The 13368-nt window shown below is 57.0% G+C and overlaps 1 protein-coding gene across 15 annotated transcripts in view; it reads left to right on the top strand.

Moving 5' to 3' along the window:
* Positions 1 to 8737: 8737 nt before the first annotated feature.
* LOC142497911 (sialic acid-binding Ig-like lectin 16) overlaps positions 8738 to 13368 on the top strand; it is a 226293-nt gene continuing 221662 nt past the window's right edge. For 4 of the 15 annotated variants that reach the window (XM_075606351.1, XM_075606346.1, XM_075606350.1 and 1 more), the window contains exon 1: positions 9860 to 10031. In XM_075606351.1, the coding sequence (XP_075462466.1) occupies positions 9933 to 10031 (99 nt within the window). In that variant the 5' untranslated portion in view covers positions 9860 to 9932. The other 11 variants (XM_075606354.1, XM_075606352.1, XM_075606347.1 and 8 more) reach the window with 8 other exon arrangements.

Below are 13368 nucleotides of genomic sequence, written 5' to 3'. Positions count from 1 at the left end.
TAGCTTATGCTTTATGAGATAACCAATGGCTGTTGCTTTTGCATATATTTAGCTTCGTGGATACCCATTAAACTCAAGGAAAATGATGTCCATTACCTTTTTAGGGAATGCCACATTATTTGCCCTGATATAACAACTCTGTGGATCTGCCCCAAAGGGAGAAGGAGAATGTTCCCCTCCATTCCCATATGCCTGACCTACAGTATTAGTAGACAAAGGGGTAACACGTTTACACATTACACTGGTGCACGGGGTTCCTATGCATTAAAGTAGATTTGTCTTTATCTTGATGTACTGACATATTAATGTACAGAAATGCACATGCACTTAAAGATACACGGTGAGCCAGTGTATAAGCATTATATCTTCAGGAGTACTCTCTAACTTCACAAATAGGAAAGAAAACATAGAAAGTATAGTGGAGGCCCTGAAAACTCATTCACAATCAGTAAAAAAAAAAATGGAAAAATCAATCTTATGTAACGGCTGGACCCCCCTTGTCTGACCCACGCAATCTCACATTGGCCCGTGTGGTCTAACCGGTCCCCATTACAAGGTCGTGTGTGGTGGTGCACCTGCAAGTAACAGGACTCCTGAGTCTCCCGCTTGGTGTTATAGAGGATATCATCAGGACAGGTATCTGAGGTAGTGGGTACGAGTCCAACTTACTTCATGTGCAGCGCCTCCACCTCATCAGGATCTATGCTTCCGCAGGGAGATTGTCCTGGTGAGGAACTCCTTCTCGGTGGTGACTGCCACTGCAGAGTAATCTCACACTCACACAGCGGGAATATCTTTGAACACGACATCTTTATTGTAGGTTGGGATGTAGCAGACTGCCCCATGCAGCTGCCGGCTCTAGCCGCACATCTCTCCGTGCTGTCCCTTTGCCAGGTACGCCCTCCCGTATTGAAGTGGGATTCCCTTTCTCCTAGGGAGATCACCACTGCGCCAGGTCCCTGGACACAGTGTGGCTTAGACAGACTTAATTGGTCACTCTGCTACCGCTAGTTACAGCACTAGGGTCACAAAAGTATTCCTCCAATCCCTTATGCATGAGCATACATTTTACCAGCTGCTTCACACAACTGCTGACCAACACCACACTAACTGACAGTGTTGTGCCCTTTATACCTCAGGGGGCAGGCGCATCTCTGATGTCACTATCCAGGGACTCAGAGCATACAGCCACTCCCTTCCTTACACAGGGCACCACACCAGGGTGTGAGGGAAAACCTCCATAACTACTGTTGGCAGGCCTGTACTTACCAGGACTTACTGCCAACAGGGAAGATGTATGCAGTCATTATTATGCATGGCTACACTTATATAAAATATAACGTTTTTTAACACAAATTATCATATTAAAATGTCCGTTGGTTGCACTTCCCCTAAAAATGACAAAATGGATAAACATCGACACACCCAATTACTTGAATTACAGAAAGTTTTACTCACCCATATTTGCAGCATTTAGCTCACGTAGCAGAGCCTACTGCACCAACGCGTTTCGATCCAAGCTGGGACCGACATTGGGGATTACGTACAATCTCACAGAGACACCGGTATATACAGAAGATGCCTCTCCAAGGCGTGGCCGTGATGATGTCATGTTCAGCGTTTGAGAGTAATTGTCCATTTAATAGAAAGTCCTCTCTCCCAAACTTCTGAAGACAAGCAGAGGAGACAAAACAAGGAAATAATATCATAAGCAAGTGTAGCCACGTGCCCCTGGCTATAGCCTACTACTGGCCTCAACACTATGGGGGTTATGCACTAAGCAGTGATAAGTGGGTTTTCTGGGTGCTATGCACAAAGCAGTGATAAGTGCTTTTAAGTGAGATACATGCCTTTATAGCGTGATACTGCCTGTTGTGAGATTCACAAAGCAGTGATAACAGTGCAGTATCGCGCTATAATGGCTTTTTATCCCACTTAAAAGCACTTATCACTGCTTTGTGAATCCCATAGCAGACAGTAGCACGCTATAAAGGCATTTATCTCACTTAAAAGACTTATCACTGCTTTGTGAATCCCACAGCAGGCAATATCACGCTACTGTACACTACCGACACACTTTATTGAAGTGTGGTCGGTACCGCAAGCCGGGAAATCTCCCGGCTTGCTAGTGGCCGCCCCTCGGCGTGCCGCGCGTCATAGACGCGCGGTCACGCGTCATCGGGAGCGTGCGCCCCCTGCACGCGTGTCCAGGGGCTCCCCGAGGGAGCCCTGGTGTCCCGCGATCGCGGGACAGCGGCAGGGGGTTCCGGGGGACCCGGCGGACCCGGCAGCGGTAGGGAGAGCGCCCCGATCGGAGGGCGCTCTTCCGCTGCTTCGGCGTGCGCCCGTCACACTCGGGCGCGCGCCAGGCTACTGCTGCGGCACAGAACGGGCAAATGCTCGAATAAACTGTGCCGCAGCAGTATAATGGCTTTTTATCTCACTTAAAAGCACTTATCACTGCTTAGTGCATAACCCCCTATAAGTCCTGATAGGAACAGGCAGTGTTGGGGTTACATTTCTGCGCACGGCCTAGCCTGCAGTTGCAGCCTGGATGGGTACTATGGTGCCTTATCCAGGGGCTGGCCTAAACCGTTAGTTGGAGTGTGATACTTGGAGAGGGTACTGACTGGGTCACATGTATCTGGTATGATGCCTGTCAGTACCTAGACCTGCCTCCTGGGTATTAAAGCTGAAACCACCAAATTGAGTGTGTTGATTATGGGACAGTGTGATACCCTCTTCCCTACAAGAGGGTCAAGGAGATTGGGAGGGGCTCTTGGGGCCCCAAGCCCCAGGGGTCTGTTCCAGGGATTGAGGTGCATAACGCTGATATACAATAAACCTGCCGTTGGACCAACTATGGTGTGTGATTATTGGAGAGGAGTATTGACTGTGGGGACCATCCTGCATCCAGCAGGATCATCATGGGATGGAGGCGCTGCACAGTATAGATGGAGAAAGCCTGTCCTGTTGCTACTCCCAACTACCAAACATAGAGCAACTCAGACCTCCTGAACCTGCAGGTGAGTGACAGCACTTGGGAGAAAACAGCCATGTAGTGGCCAGATCTTCCGTGGCACAGGGGGGAACAGGTGCTACACAAGCATAATAAAATACACAGCAAAATGTGCACGGTAATTCAAAACGTCAAATTCAATAACAATGAATAAAAAGAATAGGGAATTAAAACACTAATTAACAACAGGCCAATGGGACGGTTACATCAATCTCAAAACACTCTAGAACAAAAATGTTTTACTTAAACTCATCTAGAATGAAAAAAATAGCTCAGACTTAAAAGAGCAAGTACTCTAAAAACAAATCCGGCAGGGGGAATCAGGTGTCTGTCTCCTGAGCTAAACCTAGTTAATTTCAGCTACGGGACCCCCCGCTCCCTGAAATACTTATCTCGGAAATGTCTGCCTTTCTTTCTCTACAGGTTTAAATGTCCCAGTCACATGGGCCAATAGGAAGCTGCAAGGGATGACTTAACGGCTTCCGTCAGTGGGTGTGTATGTCTGTGCCGCGCGGGTTGCGCCGTGTGCCAGTGGAGGGCTGAATGGCGCCGCTGCCAATGGGCGTTAGGAGCGTGTGGGTGGAAACGACGCCGCTGCCAGCCGCTTCTGCGCATGTGTGGCGTCTGTCAGCGGCGCCATCACAACTGCACATGCATGGCAGCGGTCGTTGAACAGTTAGGCGGGCCGTTAGGAGCAGCGGCGGCTATCGCCGCCGCATATGTCAGCAGCCAGGTGTGTGTGGGGGTGGGGGGTGTGTGGGGGTGGGGCGGCGATTAGGAGCGGCGCATGTGACAGGGGATGTGTCCCCCACCCTCAAGTGAGATAGTGTACCTATATGTGTGACTGTGCAGCCACTGTGTCCTGAACAAATGGTGATATAGTTGGTGCACTTGTATGTTACCTGCCGGGCACTCCAGTACCCGGGCCTGCAAGGATCTTCACAAAGGATCAGATGCGAGGTGACTCCAGCAATAGGCGTCCGGGTCGATCCCACCCAGACACACGGCAACAACAGTAGCAGGGTCTGAGCCTAGACCTCCTGCTAGATAGGCACTGTCTCTTTAAGCGATCAATATGGCACAGTAAGGGAACCGGAACCTGTCTTGGGCCAGTCCCTATCTCTGCTCCACTCTACGGGGACTCAGGGCCTAACTGGGCCTGGGGTATAAGGCCTAGGTAGGGGCTGAATGCCTCCCTACCCGGAGCTCCGTCTCCTTTCTCCTCCCGCTAGCTCTGCCCAACGTGTGCGCCTCTCGACCCCTTTAGCTCCCTTTCTAATGCCGGATTGGTCCTCGTGCGTCAAGGGGTTCCACGGGGCTGCTGGGACTCGTAGTTCCCTATGCTCCACCCTATCAGAGTTCTCCTCCTTCGCGGGCTTTGGCAGCTATGCCCATGCATGCGCAACCTCCTGCTCCACCGGTCCTGCGGCTGCGCCAACCTCCAACATGGCAGCGCCCTCTACGCGGAACCACCGATATACCAGAGCGTTCCTTGCCCTGCGGCAACCTCCCACCCCACAACAATAATAATGGAGGGCGAGGGGAGCCCGACTACAATTACAAGAGGTTTGGCTAAAACGTGATGTTTTTACACGTGTAACATTGCTAGGATCTGCCCTGACTTCTCTCCCCCTAATGCTAAAGCTCTAATACATGCCGTTATTGTCTCACATCTGTACTACTGTACTCTATTAATTGATCTCCACGTGATACAGCTTTTCCCATTGAAATCTACCAAAAATCCTGCAGCTGGAATCATTTTGGTTTCCTTCAAAACCGTGTTTGCTCATCAGCTGCTAAAATAACTAATAACCCTAACCCTATTACCAACCCTAAACTTAAACCCCTAATACTAACCCTATGTTACGCCGGTGCTGCCCGCAGACCAGACCCATCCCCTGAGCTGAAGGGGGAAGTGGTAATACACGCACCCGCAGCAAAGGGAGCGTGTCCGGAGTGTGGTATAAAGTGTTGCAAGGCCAGGTGTAGTAAGGTAGACAATACTTGCTGGTACCGGTTGTAGAGATAGAGTGAAGAATGCCTTGACGAGGTCAGGGAGTGGAGAGCGGAGATAGGTCGTAGTCCAAGCCGTGTTCAAGGGGTTACCAGAGTGAGCGTTGTCCAAGGAGTGCCGAGATCGAGAGCCAGAGGGGGTAGTCGTACAAGTCGTACAGGTCAGAACCTGTGAAAACACTGAGAAAATCCAGAAGTACTTCCATACAGAGACTATATCAAGCAAAGACTGAGAGCAGAGAGGAGCTAGATAAAGCAGGAAGGTCCAATTAGGAACAGAGGCGGTACAGGAAGAGCTACAGGGAGACACTGCAGATTGGTGCAGGCATAACAGGCCAGGTGAGTCTTGTTGGTAACCTGAGTATGCTCGTGTGGTGTGCGGGGGCGGAGACTGAGGTCCGGGGGACGGGAAGAAGAGTGTGCAGAATGAGCGCGCTCCGTAACGCGTGTACGTGCGTGGACCGAGCCAGTGGATGGTGCAGGTGTGCGCGCGGGAGGGCATGGACGCGCCCGGCGCTGAACAGAGGAATCGCAGAGGGGAGTGATCCCGCGATGGCGGCAGGGGCGGGGAGCCACAGAGGTCGGTAAGGCAGGATTGTTTTGTGTGTCCAGGGACTCCCTGAGGGGAGAGAGTGCTCTGTGTGGGGAGCGCGGATTACGCCGATTCCTGACACCCTAAACGTGTTTGCTCATCAATCCAAGCGGCCCGTTTTTACTTTTTACATAGCTTTAAAGCAGGGGGTCTCCAGAGCTGAACTGCTGGGACTCACTGCTTCCTGAAATACTTATCTCCATAGTGGGTGATGGTATCTTGGCGCTGTTTAAAGGTACTGGTCACGCGAACCAATAGGAAGCCGCACCGGCTGACGTCACGGCTTCCTATTAGCCCAAGCGACTCGGGTGTTTCGAAGTTGAATTATGAGAACCCCAACTAGCCCAGCCAGAGCTGCTACCAGCACCCCCTACAGAGGTATGTATATCGGGAAGCAGGGGGCCCAAGAGCATGGATTGCTGCTTATGTCACTTTCAAATTCTTCCTGCAAATTCCCCCAACAAAGCTCCCATCACCTTCAAGGTGCTAAGCTCCACATACAGTATATATGCAGTACAATATGTGAGGTCTGTGGACGCCTGAGGAATAGCGCTGGGGTAGCGGGCTGTAGAAACAAGACCAGATCCCCTTATGCAGTCCCCACAATGACCCCATATTAAAGTGACCGCCCCACACACAGTTGCTTACTAACCAATATAATCAATTGCCTATACTTACAGGGTGAGGCCCAGACTCTACTCAGAGGATGAGAAAGTGAAGCAATAACCACACCAATTATTACAAAAATAAATACAATATTTATAGCACCGCACTGGAACTCCTAAAAATAATTTCATTGTTAACTCAACAGAAATACTTTGCAATTCCAGTTCAATCTCGATCAGTTCCCAGTACAATCCCAGTAGCGCTCTATCATCTGCGTATTACCGATCTGATGGTTACTGTCCAAGGCTTGTATTGATATATAACGAGTAAATATAAGATGGCGGGTCTGCAATTCCTCTGTAAAAGCTTTGTGAAGCAACCCTCTATGCTCGCACTGGCAATATACAGGTTAATGGGGGTCAGTTGATAATAAGTGAGTGTTGATTCTGCCTCACTTAGCTGGATCATCGTTGTCTTGACTTATGTGTCTCGGTCACTGTATCCTCCTGTATTTGTCTATTCCTTTCCCCACAATGAACAGAAGAGACTAAGCGATGATTAAACTTTGTATAGAGCAGATTGCCAGGACACGTCAGCTTATAACAGACACTGCCCCTATCGCTTCAGTCTCTATTAATCGTTCTGTTTGTATAACACTCTGTGACTAGAGACGGGAGAACTAGTCTAAATCTGTCCCCCCTCCCTAACAAAATCCATCTGCGGGTTTGTTAATAAAAAAAAACAAGCATATTCATTCAAATCCGTCATGATCAAGACTTTCTAATTAGTAGACGTGTCTGTGCTAAAAAAGGAGCACACCTGCGGCACCCGACTGAGAGATATGCTAATAGCTATGCAAAGTATATTTATAGTAATATCCTACACTTCCTAAAAGGATTTCCTCTTAGCAACTATATAGATCTGATAAGCCTAATGCTACATCCTAATTACTGGGATGGTGCACAACGCAACAGGATGAGAACCCACAGCCACTGCTTTCTAACACCACAGCTCTAAAGGGTGTGAGCTAAACCAGCCGACAGCTAACAATGTACCCTGTCTACTACCTCGGTCAATGGGCGGAGCTGGAGCTGCAGCCTGAGAGACAGGCTGCAAAAGGTGAGGGGGAGGGCGGGGCCTCCGGTCAGTGGGCGGGGCTGGAGCTGCAGCCTGAGAGACAGGCTGCGAAAGGTGAGGGGGAGGGGCGTGGCCTCAGTTAATGGGCGGGAGCTGGAGCTGCAGCCTGAGAGACAGGCTGCGAAAGGTGAGGGGGAGGGGCGTGGCCTCAGTTAATGGGCGGAGCTGGAGCTGCAGCCTGAGAGACAGACTGGGAAAGGTGAGGGGGAGGGGCGGGGCCTCGGTCAATGGGCAGAGCTGGAGCTGCAGCCTGAGAGACAGGCTTCAAAAGGTGAGGGGGAGGGGCGGGGCCTCAGTCAGTGGGCGGAGCTGGAGCTGCAGCCTGAGAGACAGACTGGGAAAGGTGAGAGGGAGGGGGCGGGGCCTCAGTCAGTGGGGCGGAGCTGGAGCTGCAGCCTGAGAGACAGGCTTCAAAAGGTGAAGGGGGGAGGGGCGGGGGCCTCAGTCAGTGGGCGGAGCTGGAGCTGCAGCCTGAGAGACAGACTGGGAATGGTGAGAGGGAGGGGCGGGGGCCTCGGTCAGTGGGCGAAGCTGGAGCTGCAGCCTGATAGACAGACTGGGAAAGGTGAGAGGGAGGGACGGGGCCTCAGTCAGTGGGCGGAGCTGGAGCCTGCAGCCTGAGAGACAGACTGGGAAAGGTGAGGGGGAGGGGCGTGGCCTCAGTTAATGGGCGGAGCTGGAGCTGCAGCCTGAAGGACAGACTGGGAAAGGTGAGAGGGAGGGGCGGGGCCTCGGTCAGTGGACGGGGCTGGAGCTGCAGCCTGAGAGACAGACTGGGAAAGGTGAGAGGGAGGGGCGGGGCCTCGGTCAGTGGGGCGGAGCTGGAGCTGCAGCCTGAGAGACAGGCTTCAAAAGGTGAGGGGGGAGGGGCGGGGCCTCAGTCAGTGGGCAGAGCTGGAGCTGCAGCCTGAGAGACAGACTGGGAAAGGTGAGAGGGAGGGGCGGGGCCTCGGTCAGTGGGCGGAGCTGGAGCTGCAGCCTGAGAGACAGACTGCGAAAGGTGAGGGAGGGGCGGGGGCCTCAGTCAGTGGCGGAGCTGGAGCTGCAGCCTGAGGGACAGACTGAGAAAGGTGAGAGGGAGGGCCGGGGCCTCGGTCAGTGGACGGAGCTGGAGCTGCAGCCTGAGAGACAGACTGGGAAAGGTGAGAGGGAGGGGCGGGGCCTCGGTCAGTGGGCGGAGCTGGAGCTGCAGCCTGAGAGACAGACTGGGAAAGGTGAGAGGGAGGGGCGGGGCCTCGGTCAGTGGGCGGAGCTGGAGCTGCCAGCCTGAGAGACAGACTGGGAAAGGTGAGAGGGGAGAGCGGGGCCTCGGTCAATGGGCGGAGCTGGAGCTGCAGCCTGAGAGACAGACTGGAAAGGTGAGAGGGAGGGGCGGGGCCTCGGTCAGTGGGCGGAGCTGGAGCTGCAGCCTGAGAGACAGACTGGGAAAGGTGAGGGAGGGGCGGGGCCTCAGTCAGTGGGCGGGGCTGGAGCTGCAGCCTGAGAGACAGGCTGCGAAAGGTGAGGAGAGGAAGGGTTAAATCACAGGGGTAAAAACTAGACATGAAGAGGAAAGAAGACAGAAAGGATGAGACACAGAGAGAAAATGTCGTACAAGAGAGAAATACATAAAAGGGAAAAGACATGAGGGGGAGAAAAGAGAGTGATAGAGACACGAGGGGACAAAAGAGACAGAGACATGAGGGGAGAAAAGAGAGGGATAGAGACACGAGGGGGAGAAAAGAGAGGGATAGAGACACGAGGGGGAGAAAAGAGAGGGATAGAGACACGAGGGGGAGAAAAGAGTCGGATAGAGAAAGAGGGGGAGAAAAGAGAGGGATAGAGACACGAGGGGGAGAAGAGAGAGGGATAGAGACACGAGGGGGAGAAAAGAGAGGGATAGAGACATGAGGGGGGAGAAAAGAGAGGGATAGAGACATGAGGGGGAGAAAATAGAGACAGACATGAGGGGGGAAGAAAAGAGAGCACCAGGGGAGAATAGAGAGAGAGAGAGAGAGGCATGAGGGGGGAGAAAAGAGAGAGATAGACATGAGGGAAAAAGAGAGAGATGAGGGGAGAGAGAGGGAGGGGAGAGAGACAGACAGACAGACAGACATGAGGAAGAAAGGGGAAGGAAAAGAGAAAAAAAATACTGGGAAAGGAAAGCTCAGGTTGTTAAAGAGAGTAATATATGGGGAGTTAAATAAAGAGACTGGCATGTGTGAGAAGAGAGGAGGGAGGAAATAAGATAAATACATGAGGGGAGAACAGAGAGAAATCCCACCCCCAGCTCTAAGGCAAGGGCCGCATGGCAAGTGGTGCCATGGTAATATGCAGCGGTGTAATATATCAGTATGAGGCACCTGCATGCAGAACTGAATCTGTCTTGAAAAAGGTTTACACAAAATGGCTGCTGTGACATCTCCTCACTAACTGTCATTTTAGCCTAACTGGCATTTTGGCTCCGCCCCTTATTTAAATGTGACCAATCAGAAGTGTATCTGGGTCAGTGTGTGGTTGGGCTCCATGTATTAATCAGGCCTTGGAGCTGAGGTTTGGGTTACGCGCACAGATTAATGTCACCTCATGAGTAACAGGGAGAGGAAGGGAAACAGCAGGAATTGCAAACACAACCTTTGTTTAATCTTATTGAATGGTTGGCCAGCGAGGGCCCCATGGTTTAAGGTGTGCAGTCTGAGAGGTATCTGGTATCAGTGCAGTGTAATGTCTGTCACTCTCCTCCCCTCCCCCAGCCTGTCTCTCCCCTCCCCCCAGCCTGTCTCTCCCTCCCCCCAGCTCTGTCTCTCCCCTCCCCCAGCCTGTCTCTCCCCTCCCCCAGCCTGTCTCTCCCCCTCCCCCCCACCTATCTCTCCCCCCACCAGCCTGTCTCTCCCCCTCCCCCAGCCCTGTCTCCCCCCCCCCCAGCCTGTCTCTCGCCCCCCCAGCCTGTCTCTCCCCCCCCCCCCAGCCTGTCTCTCCCCTCCCCCAGCCTGTCTCTCCCCTCCCCCAGCCTGTCTCTCCCCCTCCCCCAGCCTGTCTCGCCCCTCCCCCAGCCTGTCTCTCCCCTCCCCCAGCCTGTCTCCCCCCTCTCACCCAGTCTGTCTCCCCCCTCTCCCCCAGCCTGTCTCCCCCCTCTATCCCAGCCTGTCCTCTCCCCCCCAGCCTGTCTTTTTTCCTCCCCCCCAGCCTGTCTTTTTCCTCCCCCAGCCTGTCTTTTTCCTCCCCCAGCCTGTCCTTTTTCCTCCCCCCAGCCTCTCTCCCCCCCAGCCTCTCTCCCCCCCAGCCTGTCTCTCCCCCCCAGCTGTCCTCTCCCCCCCAGACTGTCTCTCCCCCCAGCCTGTCTCTCCCCCCCAGCCTGTCTCCCCCCCCAGCCTGTCTCTCCCCCCCAGCCTGTCTCTCCCCCCCAGCCTGTCTCTCCCCCCCCCCAGCCTGTCTCTCCCCCCCCAGCCTGTCTCTCCCCCCCCCCAAGCCTGTCTCTCCCCCCCCCAGCCTGTCTCTCCCCCCCCCCCAGCCTGTCTGTCCCCCACCCCAGCCTGTCTGTCCCCCACCCAGCCTGTCTGTCCCCCACCCAGCCTGTCTGTCCCCCACCCAGCCTGTCTCTCTCCCCCCAGCCTGTCTCTCTCCCCCAGCCTGTCTCTCTCACCCAGCCTTCTCTCTCCACCCAGCCTGTCTCTCTCCCCCAGCCTGTCTTCCCCCCCCAGCCTGTCTTCCCCCCCCCCAGCCTGTCTTCCCCCCCCAGCCTGTCTTCCCCCCCCCCAGCCTGTCTTCCCCCCCCCAGCCTGTCTTCCCCCCCAGCCTGTCTTCCCCCCCAGCCTGTCTCTCCCCCCCCCAGCCTGTCTATCTCCCCCAGCCTGTCTTCCCCCCCCAGCTGTCTTCCCCCCCAGCCTGTCTTCTCCCCCCCCAGCCTGTCTTCCCCCCCCCCAGCCTGTCTTCCCCCCCCAGCCTGTCTTCCCCCCCCAGCCTGTCTTCCCCCCCCAGCCTGTCTTCCCGCCCCCAGCCTGTCTTCCCGCCCCAGCCTGTCTTCCCGCCCCCAGCCTGTCTTCCCCCCCCCAGCTGTCTTTCCCCCCCCCAGCCTGTCTTCCCCCCAGCCTGTCTTCCCCCCCACCGTCTTCCCCCCCCAGCCTGTCTTCCCCCCCCCAGCCTGTCTTCCCCCCCCCCAGCCTGTCTTCCCCCCCCCCAGCCTGTCTTCCCCCCCCCCAGCCTGTCTTCCCCCCCCCCAGCCTGTCTTCCCTCCCCCAGCCTGTCTTCCTCCCCCCCAGCCTGCCTCCTCCCTCCCCACCCCAGCCTGCCCCCTCCCTCCCCACCCCAGCCTGCCCCTCCTCCCCACCCCACTGCCCCTCCTCCCCACCCCAGCCTGCCCCCTCCTCCCCACCCTGCCCCCTCCCCCCCCACCCTGCCCCCCTCCCCACCCCAGCCTGCCCCCTCCCTCCCCACCCAGCCTGCCCCCTCCCTCCCCACCCAGCCTGCCCCCTCCCCACCCCAGCCTGCCCCTCCCACCCAGCCTACCCCCTCCCTCCCCACCCCAGCCTACCCCCCTCCTCCCCCCCAGCCTACCCCCCTCCTCCCACCCCAGCCTGCCCCCTCCCTCCCCACCCAGCCTGCCCCCCACCCTCCCCACCCCAGCCTGCCCCCCCTCCCCACCCAGCCTGCCCCCCCTCCCACCCCAGCCCCCCTCCTCCCCACCCCGCTGCCCCCTCCCCCACCCCAGCCAGCCCCCTCCCTCCCCACCCCAGCTGCCCCCTCCCCACCCAGCCTGCCCCCCTCCTCCCCACCCCAGCCTGCCCCCCTCCCACCGCAGCCTGCCCCCTCCAACTGCAGCCTGCCCCCTCCCCACCCAGCCTGCCTCCACCCAGCCTGCCTCCCCCCACCCAGCCTGCCTCCACCCCCGCTGCCTCCCCCCACCCAGCCTGCCTCCCCCCCACCCCAGCCTGCTCCCCCCACCCCCGGCTTCTTCCCTCCCCCCCCCCCAGCCTGCCTCCTCCCACCCCAGCCTGCCAAACCTGCCTCCAAACCCCCAACACCCGCCTGCCTCCAAACCCCCCACCCCAGCCTGCCTCCCTCCCCCCCACCCCAGCCTGCCTCCCTCCCCCCCACCCCAGCCTGCTCCCTCCCCCCCACCCAGCCTGCCTCCCTCCCCAGCCTGCCTCCCCTCCCCCAGCCTGCCTCCCTCCCCCCCCACCCTAGCCTGCCTCCCTCCCCCCCCACCCTAGCCTGCCTCCCTCCCCCCCACCCTAGCCTGCCTCCCTCCCCCCCCACCCTAGCCTGCTCCCTCCCCCCCACCCTAGCCTGCCTCCCTCCTCCCCCACCCTAGCCTGCCTCCCTCCCCCCCCACCTAGCCTGCCTCCTCCCGCCACCCCAGCCTGTCTAGCCTTCCCCCACCCCAGCCTGTCTAGCCTTCCCCCCACCCCAGCCTGTCTAGCCTTCCCCCCACCCCAGCCTGTCTAGCCTTCCCTCACCCCAGCCTTGTCTAGCCTTCCCCCACCCAAGCCTGTCTAGCCCTTCCCCCACCCCAGCCTGTCTAGCCTTCCCCCCACCCCTGCCGTCTAGCCTTCCCCCACCCCTGCCCGTCTAGCCTTCCCCCCACCCTGCCCGTCTAGCCTCCCCCACCCCTGCCTGTCTAGCCTTCCCATAAACCCCTGCCTGTCTAGCCTTCCCCCACCCCAGCCTATCTAGCCTTCCCCCCACCCCTGCCTGTCTAGCCTTCCCCCACCCTGCCTGTCTAGCCTTCCCCCCACCCCTGCCTGTCTAGCCCTTCCCATAAACCAGCCTGTCTAGCCTTCCCCCCACCCAGCCTGTCTAGCCTTCCCCCACCCCAGCCTGTCTAGCCTTCCCCCCACCCCACCTGTCAGCCTTCCCCCCACCCAGCCTGTCTAGCCTTCCCCCCACCCCAGCTGTCTAGCCTTCCCCCCACCCCACCTGTCTAGCCTTCCCCCACCCACCTGTCTAGCCTTCCCCCACCCAGCCTGTCTAGCCTTCCCCCACCCCAGCCTGTCTAGCCTTCCCCCCACCCCAGCCTGTCTAG

The sequence above is a fragment of the Ascaphus truei genome, chromosome 6, assembly GCF_040206685.1.
Source record: "Ascaphus truei isolate aAscTru1 chromosome 6, aAscTru1.hap1, whole genome shotgun sequence".
NCBI classification, from domain to species: domain Eukaryota; kingdom Metazoa; phylum Chordata; class Amphibia; order Anura; family Ascaphidae; genus Ascaphus; species Ascaphus truei.
This window is presented reverse-complemented; position numbering and strand designations above follow the sequence as displayed.